General features: G+C 37.2%; 2 protein-coding genes across 8 annotated transcripts in view; both read right to left on the reverse strand.

The window, feature by feature from the left end:
• Nucleotides 1-16,623, reverse strand: part of DDX50 (DExD-box helicase 50) — a 35,926-nt gene extending 19,303 nt beyond the window's left edge. The window contains exons 1-9 of one of the 5 annotated variants that reach the window (XM_079135783.1): nucleotides 16,361-16,623; nucleotides 12,011-12,064; nucleotides 11,345-11,644; nucleotides 8,173-8,248; nucleotides 7,501-7,679; nucleotides 4,398-4,515; nucleotides 4,096-4,281; nucleotides 3,477-3,622; nucleotides 923-1,072 (exon numbers count right to left, since the gene is read on the reverse strand). In XM_079135783.1, coding sequence (XP_078991909.1) covers nucleotides 923-1,072; nucleotides 3,477-3,622; nucleotides 4,096-4,281; nucleotides 4,398-4,515; nucleotides 7,501-7,679; nucleotides 8,173-8,248; nucleotides 11,345-11,644; nucleotides 12,011-12,064; nucleotides 16,361-16,447 — 1,296 coding nt within the window. In that variant the 5' untranslated portion in view covers nucleotides 16,448-16,623. Of the gene's footprint in view, nucleotides 1-922; nucleotides 1,073-3,476; nucleotides 3,623-4,095; nucleotides 4,282-4,397; nucleotides 4,516-7,500; nucleotides 7,680-8,172; nucleotides 8,249-11,344; nucleotides 11,645-11,807; nucleotides 11,868-12,010; nucleotides 12,123-16,360 lie in introns of those variants that run through there. The other 4 variants (XM_079135781.1, XM_079135779.1, XM_079135782.1 and 1 more) reach the window with 4 other exon arrangements.
• Nucleotides 16,624-21,930: 5,307 nt separating this feature from the next.
• STOX1 (storkhead box 1) overlaps nucleotides 21,931-27,863 on the reverse strand; it is a 55,338-nt gene continuing 49,405 nt past the window's right edge. For all 3 annotated transcript variants that reach the window (XM_079135766.1, XM_079135768.1, XM_079135767.1), the window contains exons 3-4: nucleotides 24,991-27,280; nucleotides 21,931-22,935 (exon numbers count right to left, since the gene is read on the reverse strand). In XM_079135766.1, coding sequence (XP_078991892.1) covers nucleotides 22,788-22,935; nucleotides 24,991-27,280 — 2,438 coding nt within the window. In that variant the 3' untranslated portion in view covers nucleotides 21,931-22,787. The remainder of the gene's footprint in view (nucleotides 22,936-24,990; nucleotides 27,281-27,863) is intronic.

The raw sequence follows: 27,863 nt of genomic DNA on the forward strand, positions 1-27,863 counted from the left end.
ACAGGGTCTTGAACTTTCTATCCTTCTGTGCCAGCCTTCCAACTCACTGTGCTAATCCTTTTTAGATATAGTTACCATATATTTATGGATGTAATAATATCTAGAGCTTACATAAAAACAACCTGGAGAAGGAAATAAGTGAGCATATAGATGAAATGAGATAATAAAGCTGGATGATTAATAGGATTAATAGGATTAATTTTTAATTTATTCGTTCACTAAATATAATTTGCTCTTACAATCTAAAATATTATCTTTTTTTTTTTTTTGGTGGGGGTATGTACAAGGATTGAACTCATGGGCACTTGACCACTGAGCCATATCCCCAGCCCTAGTTTGTATTTTATTTGAAGACAGGGTCTCACTGAGTTGCTTAGTGCCTCACTGTTGCTGAGGCTGGCTTTGAATTCACAATCCTCCTGCCTCAGCTTCCTGAGCCACTGGGATTACTGACATGTGCCACCATGCCCAGCGGGATACATTCTTTATGTTCATAATTATGAAGAAATGTCAAAGTATCTTTCAAGATACTTAACAGGCTGTAAGAGGCTGGATACAACTTCTTTCTAAATTAGAAACAATTCTGAGAATGACTATCAAGTTTGATCCACAGAAGATGAGAGATATATATATATATATATATATATATATATATATATATATAATTTTGTTTATTTTTGGTATCTGGCGTTGAACCCAGGGGCACTTTGCCATTGATTTACATCACCAGCCCTCTTATTTTACTTTGAGACAAGGACTCACTAAGTTGCTGAGGCTGGCCTTGAACTTTAAATCCTCCTGTCTCAGCCTCCTGAGTTGCTGGGATTACAGGAATGCATCATTGCATCCAGCTGACAATACGATTTTTGCTCAGTGATTCCTCCCATCATCTCAATTAGAAAAAGCATTTAAAAAGACTTACCTGTTTTATGTGCGGATTCATTGCCATTTCAGTTACATTCTTCTTGGTCTCACAGAAGATAATAGCCCTCCCTTCAGACCCACTATAGACTTGAAGGACATCTCCAATAACTGCTGGTCTCTGAGACCAGTGACACTGGATAGCCAAATGCTTTGAGGAAAGACAAGGTGAAATATCTGTTTCATCAAAAGTGTTGAAAAAGAATTCTCTTGTACATTTTTTCTACCTGATCAACAAATGGCCTTCCTGGGAGATTGTAAGACAGAGACTCTCCTCAACCCCATTTAAAAACAAACAAATGGCCATCAACAGGTGAAAGGATAAACAAATTTAGTATATTCAAACAGAATACTACATAGCAATTAAAAGGAACCAACTACTAATAACACAAAAATATAGATGAATCTTAAATAATATGCTGAGTGAATGTGAAGTCTATAGGAAAAGCATATATACAGTATGAGTCCATTTATATGAAATTTTACAATAGGCAAAACTAATCAATGGTGGAAAAAAATCAGAACAGTGATTGTCTCTGGACTGGGGGAGGACTAGGAAAGGGCATGAGGGAACTTTCTAAGATGATGAAAATACCTTTTGTTTTGTTTTGGTACTAGGGATTGAACTCAGAGGCACTATACTACTGAGCCACATCTTCCTGTCCTTTTTATTTTTTGATATAGGGTACTGCTAAGTCATAGAGGTTGGTCTCAAACTTGTAAATCTCCTACCTCAGCCTCCCAAATTGCTGGGATTACCAGCATGTGCCACTGCAGCTGGCAATATTTGATTATCTTGATTTACATACACACACTCAAAAAAAGATTTGGATTATACATGTATAAATTTGTCAAAACTAAGCAACTGTATGCTCATTTCATTACACATAAATCTTGTCTAAAAAACTATAAATATTATATGGAAGAAGCTCAAAAACATGTTAAGGGAAAGAAATGAAATATAAAAATCACATAATGTATAATTACATTTATAGGAAATATTCAGAACAGGCATATCCATAGAGACAGAAAGAAGACTGGTAGTTGCCAGGAACTGGAAAAAGAAAACAATGGGGAATTACTCTTTAATAGTTATGGGGTTATCTTTGGGGTGGGTGATGAAAATGTTTTGGAACTGTACAGAAGTGGTGGTTGTACATCATAAATGTACTAGATGACACTGAATTGTACATTTTTAAATATTTATAGTTTTAAATTGAGTGCAATGGCACATGTATAAATAATCCCAGCTATTTGGGAGGTTGAAGCAGAAGGATTACAAGTTTGAGACAAACCTGTAACAAAGCCAAGGACTGTGTACTCGCCTTCACCCAAAGTTTATAGTTTTAGTTATGTGAATTTTACCTCAATTTTTTAATACTGCAAATACTATGCTTTAGTTAAAGATATGCACGCTAAAATACTTATGGGGAAGTATACTGATTTCTGCAACTTGAAATTAATCAAAATAAGATGGAGTTAGGGTTGTAGGTTGTAGTTCAGTGGTAGAGAGCATGCTTGCATGCATAGAGCTCTGGGTTCAATATCCAGCTCAAATAAAAACAACAAAGGAAGAAAGAAAAAAAATAAAAGTTTTTTTTTTTTTTTTTTCCCCTTAGATGAAAATGACTACATGCTTTTGGCTTTTTTTTTTAAATACCCTTACTTTTCCTTTACAAATAGAGCTGGGTATGGTGGCACATGCTGGTAAGCTATTTAGGAGGCTGAGGAGGACTTTAATTTCAAGGCCAGCATAGACAACTTAGCAAGACCCTGTATCACAAAAAAAAAACAAAAAGGCTGAGGACTTAGCTCAATGGAAAGGGCCCTTAGATTCAATCCCAGTATGGGGGGGGGGGGGGGGGAGAAAAAGGAAAAGCTTTACTACAGCTTAATTTTTAAAAATTTTTCTGAAATTTCTTTTGGTATAGGGTATGAGGTGAAGATTTGACTTTCTTCAACTAATATTTTTTAAAAATTATTTTTCTATATATTTTTAGTTGTTGATAGGCGTTTATTTTTTTCATTTATTTATATGTGGTGCTGAGAATTGAACTCAGTGCCTCATACATGCCAGGTAAGCGCCCACCACTGAGCTATAATCCCAGCCCCTGAACTAATCTTTAACAAATTATCTCAGCACTATTTTTTTTTTCTTTCTTCTTCTTTTTTTTTTTTTTTGGTTGTGCTGGGGATTGAACCCAGGGCCTTATGCATGCAAGGTAAGCACTTTGCCAACTGAGCTATATCCCCAGTCCAGCACTATTCTTTTCTAGTCAATATGAATCACATTCTCTGTCATATTCTAAATAGTCTCTATGGCTGCTTGTAGATCTTCTATTAGAAACTTCATTATTCACAAACTCTTTCCCCCTATTTATTCTATTCTGCTCCTCAGTTTCAGACTATTAAAATACTTATGTATCTTATTAACTAAGGGTAGAAAAGACAGCTTAGGTGTGAATGGGTCCCCAAAACTTGAGTTAAGCTTTAACAAATTTCAAAAGTAAATACCAACTAAAAGCTAACATCTATCATGCTGGAAAGCCACTTACTTCCACAGTAGTTGCAGCCTTTTGAGTCATTTTTCCAACAAGGTCAACCTGTTCATATCTGGATTTCATGTATTTTTTTGCAACTTTGTATACCCACTGTGGGCAAGTTGCAGAAAAAAGTAAAGTCTGAGGATTGTCTTCAGAATCTTAAATAAACAAAAAGAATTCAAATGTTTTCTTAATACCCCATGATGTAGCCAACTTTTAAAAATCACCACAGGCTTCAAAGAAGTAATGAAAAATTCAAAACTGGGGGGAGAGTTTTTAACATACAGACTGCATTGCAACTATTGAAACTTTCACCTTCTAAAACTGGGGATAATACCAAGAAAATTCAACTCAGAAGAAAAGTGAGAATTCAAGAAAAAACAATGAACAAAGAAATCAGTAAAATGAGTTAGTAAATCTAATGACTATAAAAATAATACATGAAAGAAACATAGAAAGCTAAGAAAATAAAGTATGCTATTGTACTTTCTGTTTTTTCAGGAAAAGTATAGATACTGAATAACTTTAGTTTTGTTAGAACACCAGGGGACAATGTAATAAAAAATTATAAAATTCATAAGCTTTTAAGACCAAAGAATTGTTAATGTGGTTATTGTGAATTAGGATATACCAGTTTTGTAGGATTCGTGGATAATATCTTCAACTTGTTCAGCAAAACCTAAATCTAACATTTGATCCACTTCATCAAGCACAACATGACGCAGTTTAGAAAGATCCAAACGGCCGCTCTGCAAATGGTCTTTGATACGACCAGGAGTCCCAACCAAGATGTCAATACCATTTCGAATATGATTAACTGTGAGAGGAGAAAAATGCCAGTAATATGTAAAAATCAAACATACGCCTTCACATTATTCTTTACATTTAAGTAGCAAATGCATCTTTGCACTATTATCATGCATATGTACTCACTTTGGCTTTGATATGATGTTCCACCATAAAAACATGCCACACTGAGTTTCCTAGTTATATCTTTAAAGTCTTTGGCTACTTGATTTGCCAGTTCCCTTGTTGGAGCCAAAACAAGTACCTGAGTAAGAGATTTCAAAAACAAAAGATACTTTTCTAAAAACATATAAATGCAAACTAAAAGCCCCCCACACTTTTTAAAGTAGGAATTTCAACATTAATATCATAAGTATTTAAAGACAGAGTACCCTAGCTTGCATGAGGTCCTGAGTTCAATCCCTAGCACTATTCAAAAATAAAAAAAAATTGTAAAAGACAACACAAATAGCACAAGACCAACCACTTTATATTCATAAAAATAGAATATTTACTATTTTGAGTAAATATTGACTTTTGTCAAGTCTCCTCAAGTCACTTTCAGTGAGGTTCTTAAACATCTGTTTATATAATCATGACCCTCTTTTTAGCACTTATACCACTTGAGACATTTATGTTTTACGTATTTGCTGACTGTCTATCTCATCTACTAAAATGTAAACTCCATGAGATAGATTTTTGTCAGATGGGTTGCTGTATTCCTTGGATTTCAAACGATGTTTAATAGACAATAGATACTCAAATAGTATTTGTTAAACAAATGAATGTTTACCACGTGCCAGACACTAGTGCTTCACATGAAATATCTCATTTTGATTCTCATGAAAATCCTAGCAGGTGGCACTATTATCCCAATTTTATAACCAAAGAACCTAAGTCTCATTGTCTTGCACAAGATCAAGCAGCTAGAAATGGTGGAGCTGGAATCTCCAGTAACCTCTAACACAAGTTTTTTAAGGTAGTGTTGGGATTGCTTCCTATTTCTATTACTTGTAGTGTTTCCTAACTTAAACATGAAGCAGAACTCCCAGAAAAAAGAGTCATCCTATAAGTCAAACAAGCCAACCTGACTTGGGCTGATCCAAGACCATTATGACTTTTTTTTTTTAGTTGTCAATGGATCTTTATTTCATTTATTTATATGTAGTGCTGAGAATCAAACCCAGTGCCTCACACATGCTAGGCAAATGCTCTACCACTGAGTCACCAATTTGACTTAATTCTATTAATATAAATGTGAATTTGCTTTTATACTGTAATACCACTTAGGAGTCTTTGAAAGAACAAACTACTTTTAGTCATATACATGTTCAAATTATAATGCTGATTTTTTTCTTCTCCACTTTTTTAAAGTACACACAGGTTCTTTTTTTAATTAAATTTTTTTTTTTAATTTTTACAGACTACATTTTGATTTATTGTACACAAATGGGGTACAGCTTTTCATTTCTATGACTGAACACAAAGTACATTCATATCATTCATTTAATCATAAATATACATAAGGTAATACTGTCTGTTTCATTCTACTATTTTTCCATGCCACACCCTTTCCTACCCCTTTTTCCTCTACACCATCCAAAGCTCCTTCCTTCTTTTCTTCCCCGCCACCTCCCCACCTTGTTATATATTGTCATCCACTTATCAGAGAAAACATTCGGGGGCTTTGGTTTTTTGCACTTGGTCTATTTCACTTAACATGATATTTTCCAACTTCATCCATTTACCAGCAAATGCCATAATTTTATTCTTCTTCATGGCCAAGTAATATTCCATTGTACATATATACCACAGTTTCTTTATCCATTCATCAGTTGAAGGGCATCTTGGTTGGTTCCACAATCTAGCTATTGTGAATTGAGCTGCTATGAACATTGATGTGGCTGCATCACTATAGTATGCTGATTTTAAGTCCTTTGGGTATAAACCGAGGAGTGGGATAGCTGGGTCAAATGGTGGGTTCATTCCAAGTTTTCTGAGGAATCTCCATACTGCTTTCCTGTGTGGCTGCACAAATTTGCAACTCCACCAGCAACATATGAGTGTGCCTTTTTCCCCCACATCCATGCCCACACTTATTATTGTTTGTGTTCTTGATAATAGCCATTCTATTGGAGTTAGATGAAATCTTAGGGTGGTTTTAATTTGCATTTCTCTAATTACTAGGGATGATGAGCACTTTTTCATATATTTGTTGATCACCTGTATATCTTCTTCTGTGAAGTGTCTGCCCAATTCCTTAGCCCAATTATTGATTGGGTTCTTTCTATTTTGGGTGTAAAGTTTTTTATGTTCTTTATAAACTTTGGAGATTAGTGCTCTGTCCAAAGTACACACAGGTTCTTAAAGGATCAAACTTCAAGCTAAAATTTTACTAGTTGATTTTACTATTTATAAACTAAGACAGATCTTCAGTACCCCAATAATAAAGAAACTAGCAATACCTCTTTTGTTTGTTGTTTGTTTGGGTCATTCTGGGGATTGAACCCAACGTCCAATACATTCTAACCAAGCACTCTACCACTGAGTTACATCCCTATCCCTTTTATAATTTTGAGATGGGGTCTTGGTAACTTGTCCAGGTTGGCCTCAAACTTGAATTTCTCTTGCCTAAGCCTCCCAATAGCTGGGATTATAGGCATGTGCCACCACACCAACTAGCTGTTCCATTCCTATAATATTCTTCACAAAAAGTCAACCAGTGAAGTAAATAATGTTGAACAGTTATGGGATGACCAAATAAATGAATGCCTCTTTAGAAAATTCATTGTTTGAAAGCAAAAGTCAGGACTGAAAAAAAGCAATGAACAGGGTCACTAAATATACTATGTGTAAGTATTCCTAAAATAAGATAGTTTGGCTTCACAATACACAAAATTATCAAAGATGCCTATGGATCCATATACATTACATTCATATGCAATAACTATTACACTTTAGCTTTGCTTGAATTTTCTTTATGTTAAAATGAACAAGTTTTTACTTTAAAACCCAAATTTCTACTTTATGTCACAGGGCTTACTTTTCTCTCAAAGGTACTTGCATTTAAGACTAATATGCTCTTTCAGGACTCGGGGTGTAGCTCCATAGAAGAGTGTGAGCTTAGCATACATGGGGTCTGGGGTTAGATCTCTAATACCAGGAGGAAAAAAAAAAAAAAAAACAAGTATAACCTCTGTCCCTTGTCATTGAGTAATGTTTAGTGTTTTTCCTCCCTTACAACCATTACCTTTGGTGAGCGGCTTTTTTTAATTGTTTCTTGATTTCTTTGGAGTCTTTCAATCAAGGGTATGGCAAAAGAGAATGTCTTTCCTGTTCCTGTCCGGGCTTGTGCAATTAAATCTTTTCCTTCATATACAGGACCAAAGGTTTTAACTTGAATAGGAAAGAGATATGTTACCCCTCGACCTGTAAAATGAGATTTCCAAAATATTTCTTTAAGACTAGGAAAAAAATATATTCATTTAAAAACGACAATCCTGCTTTCTCGTGTCTGCCTAAAGCTACACTATCAAGTAATATCTATGGTCATTCCGACCCCAAACAGAAGTTATAAAAAATTTAGTCTGAACTAACAATCTTCTGACAGATACATGTAACAATAAAAATTAAAAACAGATCACAACAACCACAAGACTGCGATCCCAATTAGAATAAAATATACCTCATGTTTGTATAAATAGGTAAAAATATATTGTCATGTATATATAAAAAGAACAAGTAAAAAAATAGATACTGATCAAAAAAACCCTATCACAATACTGGAAAGAATGATGTAGAGATAACTGCAATTTAAAAAGAACTATTTCTTTTTTATATTCTCTTTGATTAAAAAAGGCACAAGAGTTTTATAAAATCCAGTCACAGATTCCAGCTGCATACCCATTAAAATTCATAGTACCTTTTAGAAGCCTTATAGTTTCTTCAGAAATAGAGAAATTAGAGAAGGCTCCTTCTTTCTGTTCACGTGTTAGGGTCTGTCAAAAGGAAATGAAAATTCAAAATAATATATATATATTTTTAATAATATAGTTTTTGTTCAACTTTTACTCATTTACCATTTTACTTAACTAGCTACCTAATTAGTACTTGCAAAAACTGTATATAGACTAACTTAAAAGAAAAATTTGTAGGATTTGTAGTAAGGCACTGGGTTCAATCCTTGGCACCACATAAAAATAAATAGGAAAAAAAAAAGGTATTGTGTCCATCTATTACTAAAAAATATTTTTTAAAAAATATCCCCTTAGTTGGCAAGCTAACTTAATTCATTTTCCCAATAAAACATCTTAAATGTTTAATTCCACCCTTTAGAAATGTCTACTACATAAATCAAAATGTATTTCCATTTGACTAATACATTTATTGTCACTTAATAATCTAAACCATACAGATACAGATAATATTAACTATGAAAATTAACACGTCTATAACTAAGATAAAATTTAAAAATTACATAATGGGGAAATTAAAACTTTTTCCAAAAATAGTTAATTTGTTCTATGGCTTTAAAAAACATTTTTTCCCTTTTAGGTCACTAATTCAGGGAAAAGTTGTATAAGCTTAAGAATTTCTTTAACACGAATATAGGTCAGCAAAACATTATCATTTAACATCTATCAAAAACTCTCATCTACCAAAGGGTATACAGAACAAAGATCCAATAAATTTGATTATTTGTATGTTTAAAGAAAGTAGTTATAGAACCACACACAATAGTAGTTTTCAAATTAAGAACCAGATAAAAGACAATATCAAATTCAAATTGTAAACCATGTACATAAACCTCAATACTGTCCTCTTTTTAAGATTAAAAGAAAAAAATTACAAGTTATATATTTTCATTGTAGAAATTTTAGAAAGTGCAAACATAAATTTTTAAATTATCTATAACCCAGTTAAAACTACATTTGAAACACGCTCCAACCTTTAGTCTATGCACACATAAGTTTTTAAAATAAAAGCAACATCATAATTTATATACTGTTTTATAATCTGCTTTTTATCTTTTCAACAAAATGAACTACCCAAAAAAAAAAAAAAAAAAAAAATGAACTACCTTTCTAACATTCTCATATACCCTTGGGATAGCTGTATTCTATTCCATAAGCATAGCATATTTTATTAAACCAATTGCCTACTACCAGACATTTATAATATTTAAATCTTTCCCTAATATCTATATTTCCCTGTGATAAGAGTACTTTTTCATACAGCTCTGGACACCTCAAAATTACCTCCTTAGGCTAAATTCCTAAAAGCAGAACTCATGAAATCTATGATCTAAACAGAAACAACAGACAGTTAAACTTATTATAATGCAGAGCAAATTCAAGCAAAACCCCAACAGAGCTGGAAGCAGGGGTGCATTCCTGTAATCCCAGCAACTCAGGAAGCTGAGGCAGGAGATCTCAAGTTCAAAGCCTCACCAATTTAGCAGAGCTCTAAGCAACACAGCAAAACTCTGCCTCAAAATAAAAAATATAAAAGGGCTGAGGATATGGCTCAGTGGTTAACTGCTCCTGGGTTCAATCCTCTGGACCAAAAACAAAACAAAAACAAACCAAGGGCTAGAGTTGTAGCTCAGTAGTAGAGTGCTTGCCTAGCATGTGTGAGGCACTCAACACCACATAAAAATAAATACATAAAATAAAGATATTATGTCCATCTACAACTAAACAACAACAACAAAAAAAAATACAGCAAAAAGCAATCTGTACATTCCACTACTACCAATATAGATTTGTGGAGCCTTACTAAATTAGCAAATTCACAAATTAAAAACACCTTATAGTAAAAACAAGGAGTCAACCAACATCTTTTTCCCAAAGCACCCAAGGTTTATAGGTTAAATTAAGCTCAGTGTATACCCCTGGGTTTGATCTCTAGCACAGGGATAAAAAAAAAAAAAAAAAAAAAAAAAAGTTCAAATGTATCTGGATTAAATTATCAGCTATTGTCAAATTTAAAAAATTATCAAAAAGCAAGACTACTGGGCCTGGGGATATAGCTCAGCATGTAGAGTGCTTGCCTTGCAAGTACAAGGACCTGAGTTCAATCTCCAGCACTGAAAAAAAAAAAAAAAAAAAGCAAGAATATCAAAGTTGTTTCATTCTGAGGTTCTAAGTAACTTATAATTTATAACACCTAGATAAGCCTGTGAACTCTGTAGAGGAAAACTGTAAGGCACTTTTTAACAATTTCTGCCCAAGAAAATAACTACTTTAATAGGTATTGACAAAAACAGCAAGTTCAAGAATGCAGATTCTATACTAACCATGTTTATTATACTTCCCCAAAACATAATAGCCAGAGGAACAGATTTCTTCAGATCACTTTTATGTTTCATTCTAGTTTCAAAAATGCAAATGATTGGGGCTGGGGTCATAGCTCATTGGTAGAGCGCTTGCCTAGCATGTGTGAGGCACTGAGTTCAATTCTCCACACTGCATGTTAATAAATAAATTAAAATAAAGGTCAATGGGCTGGGGATATAGCTCAGTTGGTAGAGAGATTGCCTCACATGTACAAGGCCCTGGGTTCAATCCCCAGCACCACAAAAAATAAAAATAAATAAAGGTCCATCAACAACTAAAATAATATATTAAAAAATGCAAATGACTTTAACACCAAGGGACAGTAAAACATAAAGATCATCTAAAGTTGCTACTGTTTCAGAAGCACAAAAAGCAGAAGTTAAAATACACAAAGTCAAAAAGCCTTCTGTCTCTTGTTACAAAATCAGAAGTCAATTCTCCAGTACTGGTAGGGATTGAAAGAACATAAGAAATAAGTAGGAGACCATCAGTAATTTGGAAAAACTGTTTAGGAACCGACATGTACAGAAAAAGTTTAAGTTTGAGCATTCCTCCACTTCTACCCTCCAAAAATGACAATACAATGAATGAAACAAAGGCCAAAGGAAAAAGGGTTCAGATTTCAGCATACAGACTATCTCATTTGGATGAGAGTGTACTAAGAAAAAATAAAGAATCAATTCTTCTTAGTCTAAAACATGAAATGGGTCTGTACTTCAGGGATTATGTCAAATACAGAATAAAAAGTATCCATACCTCCTCTAATTTATTATCACTTGATTTATGAGTAGAACTTTCTAAGGATGATACTCGCTTTGATTTTTTTTCATATTCATCAATATCTCCGTTTGGAAGATCTTTTCTTCTTGACTTATGAGATGTAGAAAATTCATCTGAAAGTCTGTTAAATCCTTCTTCAGTGTCTCCATTTAGCTTCTCTTTCATTTTAGCTTTTTTGGGCTTGGGAGCATCATCCAGGTCATCTGTAATACCATTTTCTTTTGTTTCTGTTTTCTCATCCGAGTCATGATGGTGCCTGGACTTCCTTCTGTCACTCTATAGACAAAGAAACAGTAACAAGAAGGTCACAGGTGACCTTTTAGGATTCTAGAGAAGTTACCACATGACTTCCCAACCACTTAAGCTCAATCTATAGTTATGATGAAAACCTACATGGTAGAAATCCAGACTGTTTAGTAATTCAAGCTCTAAGCCTTACCTGTTACTGTAATTGTCATTCCATCTCCTGCATTCTCCAGGCTCAGCTTCTATTCCATTTCTAATCCCAACATAAAATTTTAGCAAAATTAAACTAGCTCCTTCTTAGGAAACAAATGAGACACTCAAAATTATAAATTAAAATACAAATAAAAACTTCTAGTATCTCCAAGAGAAAAAAATTAATATTTATTGAGTACCTACCCAGCATTGTGTAATGTGTTTTCGGCTTATCTTGTTTAAATCTTCATAACAACCCTATGAGGGAAGTACAGGTCCATAATCCCTTATCCGAAATTCCGATATCCATAAAGCTCTGAAAACCGAAAGTTTTTTTGTAACTTATTTGGAGTCAAAACCTTACCTGCTTTGAACTCATTTGATAGCAAGACTTGAACAGAACTAATGTGAGGCTATTTATAGTTTTTATTTATCCCCCCATATATGGTTATTCATATTTAATATTAAGGTGTTTGATTATATGCTGCAGGTCCCAAACCCTGCTGGGGTGTTATCCTATAAACCCCCAGAATTCTGAATTATAAAATACCTAGCTCCAGGGATTTAGGATAAGGGATAGTGAACCTGTATTACCTTTGTCATTTTACAGATGGGGAAACAGGAGTTCTTAGAGGTTAAGTACTTGCCAAAGATCCCTATGTGGGATTTCCTGTAGGTGGAAGTGCTAGAAATTGAATCTAGCCCTGTCTGACTTGAAAACCTATGCTCTTTTCACATCATGCTTCCTCCCTAACTTTAATAATTAACAGGTCAAAGAAAAACAAAACTACATAATTTATATAAAATTCCCAATTGCTATATTCCATGGAAGGACAATAACCCAGGAAATTTTTTTAAAAATCATCTAGATAACAGAACATAAGAAACCAACAACACAAAAAGGCACAATTCTGCACCTTCCATTTTTTGTATGTTTTTTGTTTTGTTTTTTTGTACCAGGGATTGAACCCACGGGCACTAAACCACTAAGCCACCTTCCCAATTCTTTTAAAAAATTTTTTTTTTTTTTTTTTTGAGACAGATTCTTGCTAAGTTGCCTAAATTGGCTTTGAACTTACAATCCTCCTGCTTCAGCTTCCAGAGCCACTAGGATTACAGACACATGCCAACATGCCCAGCTTGCACCTTCAATTTTAAAATGCCAAAATGGTGGGGCTGGGTTTGCAGCTCAGTGGTAGAGCGCTTGCCTACCATGTGTGAGGCACATAAATAAACGAATAAAATAAAGGTCATAAGGAGCCCAGCACTGTGGCACACACCTGTAATCCCAGGAGCTTGGGAGGTTGAGGCAGGAGAATCTTGAGTTCAAAGCCAGCCTCAGCAACTTAGTGAGGCACTAAGCAACTCAGTGAAACCCTGTCTCTAAATAAAATACAAAAAAGGGTTGGGGATGTGGCTCAGTGGTTAAATATCCCTGGGTTCAATCCCTGGTTTAAAAAAAAAAAAAAAAAAAAAAAAATCATCAATAAAATAAAGATCCATCAACAACTAAAAAAAAACAATTTTTTTTTAAAGCCAAACTGGTGGCAAGTGTTTTAATACTTGCAGCCCATAAGAAATGACTTAGAAATTTAGATCTTCTCCAGAATTACTTGGTCAGATATTCAAAATAAATCAGGCAGTAGAGATCAGTGATAACGAAAACAGCAGCACCAAAATTTTCACCATGACTTATACAATTTTATAGTGCTCTAGCATACAATTTTCTCATCCATAAAAATGTTGTGAAACCCGAGTAACATAATACGTGTGAAAACGCTTTGCAGTTACATCATTTGCTCTTTGATTAACTGCACTAACTCACATCTCATTCATCCCATTAAGTTCTACTGAAAAACAAAATTATTTAGAGTCAGCCCTAAAGTTTGAATTGCTCCTGGGCCCTGCACGGCAGAGAGAAGACGAAACAAGGCAAATTGAGACCTCTAAGTCTAAGCCCAGGAACATCCCAAGGTGATAAAACACAATAGTCCACTTCAGACCCAAAATGATAATTTCGATTTCCTTGATTTCCATTACATTCTGTATGGCTTTATTTATTTATTTATTTATTTATTTTTTTTTTTTTTTTTTTTTTTTTTTTTTTTTGGTGGTACCAGGAATTGAACCCAGGGGTGCTTAACCATTGAGTCACATCCCCAGTACTTTAAGCTTTATTTTGAGACAGAGTTTTGCTAAGTTGCTGAGGGCCTCTCTAAGTTGCTAGGCTGGTTTTGAACCTGCTATCCTCCTGCCTCACCCTTCAGAGTCCCTGGGATGTATGCCCTTCTTATTGTCTTACTTTTGTCACATCTTCTGGTTCCTCTCCCTTCCACTTCTGTGCATACTCCTTAAATCTCTGTTGTCCATGTTCACTTCTATGCCATTTTCATGACTTCGACACACACACTTCTTGACTCTTCCTTACCTGCATTCCAGTTTTAAAAACCTACAACTCAGCTCCATACCTCAATGTAATCCAAATCAAGGTTATCTTCATCTCAATGCCAAAACTAGCCTAATGCTCTATTAGTTGGTATTCCAATTCATTTCCAAATCTCTAGTTTATCTTCATAAAGTACAATCAACAAGTATTTCTAGAGGACACACAATGTGAAATTCACCAACATATAAGAATATAATGAAATGTTAAGAAAGACGAAGATATGGCCATTTTCCTCAAGAATATTTGGGAAACATTTAGAAAAGATACACTGAGGAAAAATGAATTTCACAAGGGAGTGCATAATAAAATGTCACTTGCATGATAAAGGTAGTATTGGAATAAGACTTCAAAAGGGAATGAAAAGGCTGGGGTTGTGGCTCAGTGGTAAAGCGCTTGCCCAGCATGTGTGAGGCACTGGGTTTGGTCCTCAGCATCACATAAAAATAAATAAGTAAGCCAGGTGCGGCGGATGGGGAGGCTGAGACAGGAGTATCCTGGGGAGGCTGAGACAGGAAGATGGAAAGTTCTGGGGTTGGGGACATAGCTCAGTTGGTAGAGTCCTTGCCTCGCAAGCATGAGGCCCTGGGTTCAATCCCCAGCACCGCAAAAAAAAAAAAAAAAAAAAAAAAAAAAGATGGAAAGTTCAAAGCCAGCCTCAGCAAAAGCAAGGCACTAAGCAACTCAGTGAGACCCTGTCTCTAAATAAAATACAAAACAAGGCTGGGGATGTGGCTCAGTGCCCCTGAGTTCAATTCCCAGTACCAAAAATTAATCAATTAATTAAAGGTACTGTATCCATCTACAACTAAAATTTTTTTTTTAAAAAAAGGAAAGAAATCACTGTACGCTGGAGTGATTAGAAAAGACATAAACTAGACCTCAACAGAGCATCTGAATGAAAAAGGGAAAATAAGTTTCAACAGGAGCCAAATTTAAAGTAACTGTTTGGGGATTCCATGTATAGTCTATTCTAGGTACATACAGCAGTCAAGTCATAGACACAAAAAGTAGAATGGTGGTGGCTGGAGCTGGGAAGAGGAAGGAATGAGGAGTTAAGTGTTTAAAGGACAGAGCCTCAGTTTGGGAAGATGAAAAAAGTTTTGGAGATGTATGGTGGGGACGGCTGCAGAACAATGTAAATGTATTTAATGCCACAGAACTACATACCTGAAAATGGTTAAAATGTAAATTTTCAGTTTTATATATTTCACCACAATAAAAGAAAAACTAGTTGGTTGGAATGGCAAGTTTACCTTAAAGACAAATTGGAGGGGTACTTTCTGCTTTCCTCAGCTATACGGAATAAACCTTATTTCATCCAAACCCAGACTTCGAATACTGCTACCTTATCCTCCTCAGCTCTGCTTTCTCCAGGTTAAATGTCTCCAGTACCTGTGCATTTTTCAGCACCTTGCAATGCTCTATTGTTTCAAGATTTTTCTTTGGATGGGGGGGGGTCTCTCATAACTCAAGAGCAGAAACTATTGCTCACAATTAGTTTAAACACCTCACAATTAGTTTGGTACTCAGCAGAGTCTAGTATAAATCAGGCTCAATAGATACCTGTGGATTGAATGAAAATACCCACACGATCTCCACCACAGCCAAATCGTGGCAACGCTGGCTGTGACAATATTTCTTAAATTTTCTGTAAACTAGTTATAGAGATCTGAAAACCTAAGATCGTTTTCCTCAAGATTCTTGCACACAGGACAGAGTGACAAAGAAGCAAAACACATATTCAAGGCAATCATTTTTCTTAATCATCTTCTAAGACAGTCTAGAAGAACCAAGTGACAGGCTTCACTGCTTTAGGAAGAAAAGAGAAAGAACAGATTCCGCGGTGATGGGAGGGAGCTTGAGTCTGCCTATCTCTTGGGAGAGATTCAGACGCAGCGAGAAGAGCTGAAGGACCACGGGCCGTCCTCCTCCAGGTTGGGAGTGTGACACTGGTAACGGCCCCCGAGCGACCTCAGAAGGCCTACACCGCGCGAGGCGAAGCCGTAGGATGCTCGAACTGGGTCCTGACAGGCCATCATCAGGGACAGTTCCCCTCCCCACCCAAGCCGGCGCAACCCATAAGGAGGCGCGGCCCATCCTTAGCGCACCTTTTGCCTCTCCTTCCTCTGGCTCTCGGACTCTTCCAAGGGTGCTTCCAGCTCCATAATGTCCCCCCAGAGGAGTTTCCCAGGCATTACTGGCCGCCGCCAGCTTCCTCAGGGCACAGTGGCCACTACCACCTCCGGGCAGCGACAGCGTGAAAGGAAGCGGGGGCAGGGCGGCCGCCCGGCCAGGGCCGCGCGTCACTTCCGGGACACGCACAGCACGGCGGGGGAGAAAATCATCCCGGATACTTCCAGTTTAAACTCTTCCCATCCGCCCCAAGCTCTCACCCAATGAGTGTGAGAGGTCTCCACCGGCCCACCCTATTGTGAAGTGATTGGCTTCTAGAGTAAAAACCTGGCCAATCTCCATAAAGGACGAGCTCACTGATTAGCATAAATGATTCGGTTTCTGGCCCCTCCCCCACAGAGGTTCCTCGGGACCACAGTGGCTCTTCGGGGCTTCCCAGCATGCACCGCTAGGGTTAGGACGCCCCTCAACTGCGAAGGAGAGGGGCTGATGCGCGCGGCGGGCTTGCGCACGGTCAGGCCTGCGCCGAGGTGGGTGAGGAGCGCCACGCGCCGTCTCACCATTCGCCGCCGGAAGCTGCAGTCTCCCCCCAGCCTACTGCGGGGGGAGGCGTTAACGTCCAACGGCTTCAGGCGAGGGCTGGGGCCGGGCGTTATTGCAGAGGGGCTTCCTGGGGTCTGGTGTGGGCCAGAGGTGAAGGTGAGGCCAGACGGATATCCGTCCCTGCAGTCTCAGGTTTTAGTCACCGATTTCGTCCTTGCTTCGTTAGTGCGTCTGACGCTTCTCATTTGCCTGGAGAGGAAACTAAACCCACCCGAGAAAGGAATTTACTTGTCTGAAGTCACACAATCAGTTAGTGGCACAGTCAGGACTAGAGGACGTATTCCTTGAATCAAAGATCAGTGCTTTCTCTGCCACACCAACCTGAAAGCTCTTTATTTCACACATCGTTGAATGAATAGGAAACCCCAAAGAAACCTAACAGTTTCTGCTGGGGTTAACAAGTCTAAGTGCCATTGACAGATTATTTATTTACAATGAAAAACATGGGAATTAACTACCCTTGAATCACAATCTTATACAACTGAAAACTTTTATCAATATAAAAAGTAACTGTCTTAGCATGTCACCTTATATCACTGGTGCTAGCTCCTGGCTTTCTTCTCAGAACCATTTCTCTTCATGATCTCTTCAATCCCTCTATTGTATTCCTGCGTGGGGAACAAGAAAACAAACTGATGTAGATAGAAGGCAACCTCACAAATCACTTGACAGTGTCTTAACACACTTGCCTTTTAACAGGAGCGTGAAACTTGAGCCTTAGCAAAATTATATGTGGAATTTAGGGTTGGTCCTGAGTAACAACTGGAACCTCAAATTCGAATTGATTGCTTCAGGCCTTATGTGTAATTATGGATTGGCCTGAAGTCAAGGGCTAACATGTTTAACCTTATGGATTCTATACAATGAACACAAGGAGTATTCAGTTAATGTTGGTGGAAAATGCATCTTGGTTCTCCCTAAGTTATGAGATTAGTTGTATTTCTAGATTTGTACTTTTCTACATTCTTTTCTCCCAATCCCTCACTCCCACTGCCAATCCTACTGTAGTAGTTTTTGTAGCCCTACAACAGGGTATAATGTGCATAGAAATATGAAGTACATGTGGCTAAGAATGCCACGTAAGATGGGATAAAAGGAACAAATGTTAATATCTTGTGGTCAGAGATATTAAATATGAAATAAAGTTTTAGCTCCTCAGGACTGTAGGCACTCATTTGTATTTCAGAGCTCATTACAGCAGTCTGGAAAAAAGTATTTTCTGTGCTCCCTGTTCAAGCAATCAATAGTATGTTCCAGAATGACCTTCAGCCACAATACTCTACAAGCCCTTTCTAATCCCTAAATTTTCTCTGACTACCTAATGTGTGCCAGGTGGAAGTGGAAAAGATCAATGTAAAGCTATGTATGAGTAACTTGACCAAGGAGTGGCATAGGTGCAAAAAATTTGGGTGACATAACGTATATTCTCAGTGGCTATTGTCTTGCGCCAACCAACTAGAAAGCTTGGAAATGGAGAGCTATTTTTTCCATTTTAAAAAAACCTCAAAAATTTATGTCTGATGATGAGATCTGGAAACAAGGGGAGGCATGCTATGGGTGAATAATTAAAACTCACAATAATTCAAAATATAATCATGAACTCCTGGGCTCAAGCAATCCTGGCTCAGCCTCCCTGGTAGCTAGAACTACTTGCATGTACCATAGTGCCTTGCTCCAAAATACAATCTTATTATTAGAACATGTTTATTTTCCATTTATCTTACCAGAGTCACTGATACAATTTGTTTTGTAAAAATTTTAAAGAGTTTGTGTTTTATCCATTGCTCTCTGTTCAAAGTTCTATAAAGATTTTCCATGCCTTTGGCCTTAGCTTATTATACTCTGTGGCCTTTGAGATCTAAAACAAGATGACTAATTCTAAACTTGCTTCTCTCTGGTTATTTTCAAAACTACAGGGCTAGGGTTGGGGGTGTATCTCAGTGGTAGAATGCTTGCCTAGCATGCTCAAAGCCCTTGGTTAGATACCCTGCATCACAAAACAAACAAACCTACAGGGTGAGATTTTAATTTTTATTCTACAGTTAGAAAGTAGAAGGTAAAAAGAGCCATTGAATATAACGTTTTACATCTGCATGTCAAACTTTTGTGACTACAGTAATGTAACCATTTTTTAAATACTATGACAGGAAAGGAGTTTAAGGAGTAATTACAAACTGATCAAGAGACTGGGGACAGAGTGCAGATAGTACTGAGGAGAAGCACAAAGAAAATAAGGGAAGAGGATATACAAGCCATGTAACCTTGGCCAACTCAACTTTAAAAATCTGTCATTAAAGTGAGAACAGTGATTCTGACAGTGCAAGAAATTGGGAGGATCTGCTAATAAAAAATAGTACTATAGAAACGAGGTAAAGAGCTTAAGGTTTTGAAATAATGGAAAGGAGGCATCTTTGAGCACATTTAGAACATGTATATTTATGAATTTAGCTCCTAATTCAAATCATTATAGTTTTAAAATATTTGACCTTTGGAGGGAATTCTGTTTCTTAAATTAGTCACTTAGTAGATGTTCTGAATCAAGCTATAGAAAGAGTTTCAGTTACATCAGTTATCCCAGAAGGGGGCACCATTACCCAAGAAATGTTTGGAAGCTGCTTCAGCTAGAGGGAAAGATTCTAATGTTTCATAATGCAGAAAGATAAGTGGAAGTCTAGCAAAGTAGTCCTGAGTTTGTCTTTGATACCCATTTTTTTTTTCTAGCATTGGGAAGTAAATCTATAACAGGATCTAGACAACCTGCCAAAACAGGGGACCTGCATAATGGGTCATGTATTTATCTCTCAGGCAAGTTTTATTACTATAGAAATACATTTAAATGCACACACCTACACACATAGTTTCCTTTCTTATTCCCAGGCTATCTTGGTAGCTGTTCTTGGTTGGGAACTGTCTCATACCTAAAGGAGAAAGATGATGGCTGCAAAGAAGATGAAAAAGCTCTCTGGATTTGATGAATTCTAAGCTCCAGCTTGTTTTGAAAAGTGGAAGGGCTGGGGTTGTGGCTCAGTGATAGAGCACTTGCTTGAAATGTGTGAAGCATTGTGATTGATTCTCAGCATCACAATAAATAAATGAATAAAATAAAGGTCCATCAACAACTAAAAAGGTTAAAAAAAAAGAAAAAGTGGAAAGTGTGTTCTGGGGTACAAGCAGACTCTGAAGATGACCAGACAGTGAAAAGCAAAATGGGTCATCCTTGCTGACTGCCCAGTTTTGAGGAAATCTGAAATAGAGTACTGTGCTACATTAGCCAAAACTGGTGTCCATCACTACAGTGGCAATAATATTGAATTGGACACAGCATGCAAAAAATACTAGAGTATGCACACTGGCTGTCATTGATCCAGGTGATAGCATGCTAGAACAGACTGGTGAAGAGAAAACCGTGCAAAACATTTTCTTCAATAATAAAACTTGCAGCCAGGTGCAGTGATACACACCTGTAATCCCAGCAACTCACAAGGCTGAAGCAGGAGAATCACAAGGTCAAAACCAGCCTCAGCAACAGCAAAGTCCTAAGCAACTTAGAGACACCCTCTCTTAAAACTAAAAACAGGGTTGGGGGTATGGATTAGTAATAAAGCACCTCTGAGTTCAATCCTCAGTACCAAAAACAAAATCTTGCCAACAACAAAAAACAACAACCAAAAACTTGCCAGAGTGTGCTTTAAAAAAAAAAAAAAAAAAGTGTGTATACACACACACACACATACACACAACCACACACAAATATTGGACACCTCCTACATCAGAAACTTTTGATAGATTATCCCCAAACCTCATAATCACCCTAATCTCCCTGTTATAGATGAAAAAAAAACTGAATCAGAGAAAGTTGGTAACTTGCTTCATCATGTATCTACTAAAAACTGGAATTGGGATTCAAATTTGAGTCTTACTCCTAAGCTCAAATAATCAAGCTGCCTCCACAGACCAGTTTTCTCATTAGAAAATAGACTGCAACTGGATTAAAAATGAATAACTAAACGTTTAGACACATACACACACACACACACATATACACACACACACACTATTAAGAAAAAATTACCTAATTTAAAGATTAATCTCCAAAACAACTTAATAGGACATGTTCCTATGTTTAATATTTGAGATTCTGAATATTGTAGGAGAAGGGAACTTTATTGCTTTCACAATCAGCTTCACTTAATATATCTAATTAGAGTGTCATAATACATCCGGTGGCAGAATTGAATGAGTATCAATTCCTAGTGAGAGTCACAAAAGGATTCCTTTTGGATTCCTCATTCTGTAAGATACTTGTCTCAGTCCAAAACTCAAAGATAAAACCTTTTTTCCCCCAAGAATTGGCAGAGGTAGATGCAGAAATGGAGAACTGGAATACTCAGGAATTTTATATGAGTTCAATATTTCTTAAGATCCTGACCAGATTTCATAAGCATAAAACCTTAGATATGAAAGACTCTTCACAATCACCTAGGTTAGCCATTATATTAAGCTAAATAGTGAAAGCCCTCTGCAGCATAGCAGCAAAGAGATCACCAAGCCTCTCTGGCTGAATACCCTAAGTAATAGAAAATTCATTATTTTACAAAGCTACCTACTTCATCTTTAGAGAGTTTTATCTAATAGTTAAGTTCTTCATACTAAGTAGAATTCTTTCTAACTTCCATTCACTGGTACTGATTCCTTGTTGTAAGTCTCCCTAACACAGTGGGGTGAGGTAGTGGATGCCTATAATTCTACTTGAGACAGGAGGATTACAAATTCAAAGCCAGCCTCAGCAATTTAGCAATAACTTGTCTCCAAATAAAAAAAGACGGGATGGTAAAGCTGGGTTCACTCCCCAGTACCAAAAACAACAACAATAATGGGTGGGGAGGCTGCAGATGTAACTCAGTAGAGTGCTCCCCAGGGTTAAATCTGTAGTATGGCCTATACCTCCCCCACAAGTTCTGATGCTAGGTTACTCCTATTAGTAATTTGTGCAGGTACTTTGGGCAGGTCCTTGTGACCATGGTTAATCTTAGAATGCCATGATATGTTTCAGGGCTCACTGAAAACCAACAGTCAGGAGGGAGTGGTCTGATGCTAAACAGAGCAGTAAGTTTGACCTCCCTCTTCTGTACTTCCACAGAAGCTGCATGCAGCTCCCAACAGTGCTGAGCTTTATACTTGGACCTTCTGGATTGTGAGAATCAGAAAGAAGAATTCTGAAAATTATTGAATCACCTTTAAGTTTTAAGGAATTGGCAATTTTTAGAAACCTTTTAGAGAAAACACCCTCTAGCTAGGCATGGAAGTGTACTCCTATGATGCCAGCTACTCAGAAGGCTGAGGCAGGAGGATCCAAAGTTCAAGGCCAGTCACCTTAGTGAGAACCCTGTCTCAGAATGAAAACTAAAAGGGCTGAGAATGTAACACAGTGATAGAGCATCCTCTGTGTACAATCCCCAATACTGAAAAGAAAAAAGAAAAAATACTACTGGATAGTAAATTAGCATCCTGTGTATTTGAGAAACCAATGAATGAAAATTAATGACATTTAATGGGAAAAGGATTAATGATTCCATGTTTTTTTATTGCAACCTAAATATTCCCAATAAATTCCTAATCTGTTAAAATCTGCTTTAAAATATCAAAAAAGGAGAAAAATAGAAAATTAGAAAAATTAGAAGAAAATATGTAATGAGGTTAATAGCATATATACTTGTTTTAGAGGAATTTTACATATTCGATTGATTCTGTAAAATGCTTCTGTACATTTTTACAAAAAAACTTTTCTCCAAAAGAAAATTAAACATTTATGACTGGAGTTAGTTGTAATAAGGAACTGGATGTGAGTGCTTGACTTCTCTTTGTGCCTTCAAAGTTCTGTAGACAATTCTGTCTTCTTTTCAGTCCATCCAGAATGACTGAATTATTAGATGCCAGGCTCTGTGTCCTAAATGTATTAAAAATAAGATAATTTTATTTCATTCAAAGGGAACCTGGAGTCAAGGCATTTTTTTTTTCATTTGTTATGTTGAAACAGTACTTTAACATGGAAGTACACTTACCAAATAAGTTAACCTTTAAAAACCTAGTATTCTCTTTACACTTTAAAGGCTTCACAGTAGTGCCTCAGTTGTACTGCTTTCAAAGAAGTTCACATTTTCTGAACATCTATTCTCAGATCCTACATCAATCCAATATCAAGTATATGCTAGTCAGAAACAATAAGTTCCCTGAAAAACTCTTCTGTATATCTAAAGTGGCCAATATCTCTAGCTTCCTGTGCCATTTATTATTTTTGGGACATCGTAAAAGGGAAAAATCAATCATCACATTTTTCATATCGACAATGTTGTTTTCCCAGGATCTATAAGTTATGTTCCTTATCTAACACATATGCCTTGCTTCAGGCATGTCATAGTACCATTTTTGTTTTTGTTTAATTTTGTTTTTTGGTGTTGGGAATCAAATTCAGGGCCTCTTTGCAGACTAAACACTCCCTCTACCACTGAGCCACACTCCCAGGTCCCACTGTTGTTTCTGCTTTTCACATTCCCCCTTTCATGCATTGCTCCTCTCCATCTAGAAATTTTAACATACAGCTGGGGGCTGGGGTTGAGCTCAACACTTGCCTAGCAAATGTGAGGCACTGGGTTTAATTCTCAGTACCACATGAAAATAAATAATCATATTGTGTGCATCTACAACTAAAAAAAAAAAAAAAAAGATACAACTGGATTCAGTGGTGCATACCTGTAATCCCAACTACTTGAGAGGCTGAGACAGGAGGATCACAAGTTCAAGGTCAGCCTCAGCAATTTAGCAAGAACCTATCTCAAAATGAAAAATAAAAAGGGCTTAGCAGTAGAGCCCCTCTGGGTTCAATACCCAATAACATAAAACAAAACAAAAATGTCAGATATATCTAAAAAATGTACCTTCAGCAGGTGCAGTGGCACACAACTGTAATCCTGGGTACTTGCAAAGCTGAGGATCCCAAGTTTGAGGTCAACCTCAGCAACAGGAAGATCTAGCAACTTAGGGAGATTCTGTCTTAAAAATAAGTAAATAAATAAAAAGGACTGGGGACATAGCCCAGTGCTGCCGGATTAATCTCCAGTACCAAAAAATAGATACATAAATTAAATATATACATATATATTTTACATATAGAAGGAAATTGACCAAATTGTTGTTACATTGTGTGTATGTACAAATATGTAACAACAAATCTCACTATTATGTAAAATTATAATGTACCAACAAAAAAATTACTTATATTTAGAGGTTTAATTAGTAATGGACCAGTACAATTTGGTTCACATTAAAAATGAACTCTAGGGCTGGGGTTGTGGCTCAGTGGAAGAGCTCTTGCCTAGCATGTGTGAGGCACTGGGTTCAATCCTCAACACCACATATAAATAAAGGTCCATCGACACTAAAAAAAAAAAAAGAAAGAAAATTTAAAATTTAAAATTTAAAAGAAAGAAAATTTAAAAGAAAAGAAAAAGAAAGAAAATTTAAAATTAAAATTAGAAATGAACTCTAGGGCCTGAGGATATAGCTCAGTTGGTAGAGTGCTTGCCTCACATGCGCAAGGTCCCGGGTTCTAATCCCCAGCACCAAAAAAAAAAAAAAAAGACTTTATCCTGTCAGGTGCAGTGGTACACATCTGTAATCCTAGTGACTTGGAAGGCTCACACAGAAAGATCACAAGCTCCAGGACAGCCTTGTCAACCTAGTGAGACCCTGTCTCAAAATAAAATTTAAGTGGCTGGGGGTGTAGCTCAGTGGTAGAGGGCACCGAAAAGGAAAAACAAAAACAAAAACAAAACTCTATCCTATTATATGAGCTCTCACTGTGACATTATACAATTTATTCACTAAGGTTGGTGGACTTGTATCATAAAATAGTTTATTCAGGAGTCTCTCATTAGGCAATTCAATATGCCCTTGATTTTAATAACTCCTGTGATAGTAGCTAATCACTTTTATATGCACTTACCGTGGAGAATCTATTCCACTGTCTCCTGCCATGCTTTGGTTTTCTGTTCCTTCTAAGAGACTCTGTTCATGCTGGATATTCTGAGCCAATACTGGCATGCATGAAGCATTGAAAAGTTCTAACTTCTGAGTGAAAAGTTTTCCCATTTCCTGATTCTGAGGACACTGACTCACTGATTTCTTTTCTGTGTCACCAACAGAGTCTTGCAGGATTTCAGCCTCAGAATTGGGTTTCCTTGCACTATAGTAATCAAATAAACTTCCATCAGCAGGTGCTGAAGCCTGTTCACATTTAGTAACACTGGGTTCTTCATCATTGAAATCAAACTGGGTACAGATTTCAGGAGGGAGATTCTGGTTTTGTCTTTCATCAGGGTTTATAAGCAACCCAGTAGGCTTGTAACATTCATTTCTTGTAAGTGACTGAAGCTCAAACCTATCCATTTTGCTGTTATGCTCAGTCAGTGATCTCTCAGTCACTTGTGGTCTTTCCAAATGATTCCACTTGCTTCTATCTAAAAAGGAATACTGAGTATGGCGAGGCAGCATTTGACACAAGCCATCATTTTCAGAAAAGTCATCCTCCTCTAGATATAATGAACTGCAGGCCCCATTATCATCCTCCACTTCATCCTGATATAAGGCCTGGTCATCCTCAGAAAGCCCTTCATTTTCTAGACTTGCAGTCTCTGCCTCCTGGACAAATGCCTTTTTCATTAGATCTTCTGAATCTCTGTCTTGTCTCTCAGATTGTCTCAAATAGCTTGCACCAGCTGGGTAATCCAAGAGACCAAGGTTTTGAAACTGGTGTATTGTTTTATCAACTAATCTACTAGCAGAGGATGTTGGGTCTACTGAGGAGGAACCTCGTGATGGCAGGATATGCCATGTTTCTTTGGTCTCCCATGACTTGTCAAAGTGAGAATGACTTTTCCTCAAGACTTCAGAGATCACCTTATTTTCACCACCATGCATATCATATCTCAACATGCTTTCCCTAAAGGAACAGCATTGATGGTCATTTTGCAAAACACTACATTGAGGGAAATTTAGGAGGTCAGCTCTGAAGTCATCACTGACAGGTTGGACAGTAGAATTTGTCACATAAATGGATTCTGCTTTTGGTTTATCGTGACATGGTTCATAAGGCTTTGACTTTTGGAAAGGCTGTTCCTTTGGCCCAATCTGATTGGGTTTCAGATCATTGATCTTTTGGATGTTGTACCCTTTGGTTATTGGGCTTCTTCTGAGAGACAAGCCCTGGAAAGGATTACTGATTCGCTTTTTGTAAATCAAGTGGGAATCTAGCACTGTTGGATTCTCAACAAGTGGTTTCTGAACTTCCACTTCATTGGGGCTTTTAATTCTGGGGCCAGGCTGGGTAGCAGGGAGCTTGGGGTACCTCTCCAATCTAACACTTCCTGGCTGAAGATCACTCCCCCAACTCCGGACTTTGTGTCTATGCCTATGGGAATGGCCCCGCCTGCGAGTCTTCTTGATGGACCGACTGTGCCTTTTCTTTACTCCCTCTTTGGAAGGATACTTAAGCCTGGCTGTCAGCATGTCAGTGGAAGTGCCCTGGCTATTATATTTTTTCTGTTCTTCACATTTTTGCATTAGGACTGTATGTTTGATTAAATTGTCAACAGTCAGAATGGGGTTAATTCTCCTGATTATTTCATGTTCTACATCTCGTGGAATATTGTCCAAGTTATCTTCATCTCGAACAGGCCATTCTTCAGGTGGGAACTGGGCAGAGAAACTGCTATGCTCTGTTTTGGGCTTTTCCTTTCTAGATATGCTGCGCCACAGGACACTAAAACCAAATTTCTTGCCTTTTTCTTTGTCTTTTGTGCATGGTAAAGGTTTAGGGCTCTCACAGATATGATTCTCTTCAGATAGTGAAATTGTCTGATTCTGAACCAAAGGCGTGGATTCCCCAAGACCTTTCTGGCCTTTTCTACTCATGTCTGCAGCCGTTGGTGGTTCCTCAACACCCTGAGCGCGTATGTCAGGGAAACACTGGCAAGACCGACAATGGGTAATGGGGACAGCATTCTCTTTGGTGTACTCTGCACAGTTCTCCATGCTCACCAGATAGGTTACAGAGGCAGGCACCAGGTGACTTTCATCTGATAGGAGGACTCTCTTATTTTCCTGAGCCGTATTTGTGATGAAGTAAGTCTGAGGAGTAACTATGAAGTATCCTTCTCCGGTGTGATAAATCTTCCTTTCTTTAATCAGAGTTCCCAGAGTGGTATAGAGAATATCTTGAGATGGAATTGCAATACCTGAAACAAGCAAGCATTTTATAGATTTTGAACAAGAAACATTTTAAGGAGTAAAATCAGTGACTTAGAAATGACTACACAGCCCAGTGCAGTGGCACATGCCTGTAATCCCAATGGTTCAGGAGGCTGAAGCAGGAGGATCACGAGTTCAAAGCTAGCCTCAGCCATTTAGCAAGGCCCTAAACAACTCAGCGAGACTCTGTCTCTAAATAAAATATAAAAAAGGGCTGGGGACGTGACTCAGTGGTTAAGCACCTCTGGGTTCAATCCCTAGTACCAAAAGAAAAAAAAGAAAAAGAAAAAGAAATGATAACACATAGCCAGGCATGGTGGGGCCTGCCTGTAATCCCACCAGCTCCAGAGGCTGAGGCAGGAGGATCACAAGCTCAAGGCCAGCCTCTGCAGCTAAGCAAGGCCTTAAGAAACTTAGTGAGACCCAGACTCAAAAATAAAAAGGGCTGGGGATGTGGCTCATTGGTAAAGTACCTTTGGTTTCAATCCACAGTACCCAAAAAAGAAAAAAAGATATTTGCTTGATGAACTCAAGGCTAATCATTAGCACCATTAATATATGCAATTAAAA

Source organism: Sciurus vulgaris, assembly GCF_902686455.1.
Source record: "Sciurus vulgaris genome assembly, chromosome: 4".
In the NCBI taxonomy this organism is placed as follows: Eukaryota; Metazoa; Chordata; class Mammalia; order Rodentia; family Sciuridae; genus Sciurus; species Sciurus vulgaris.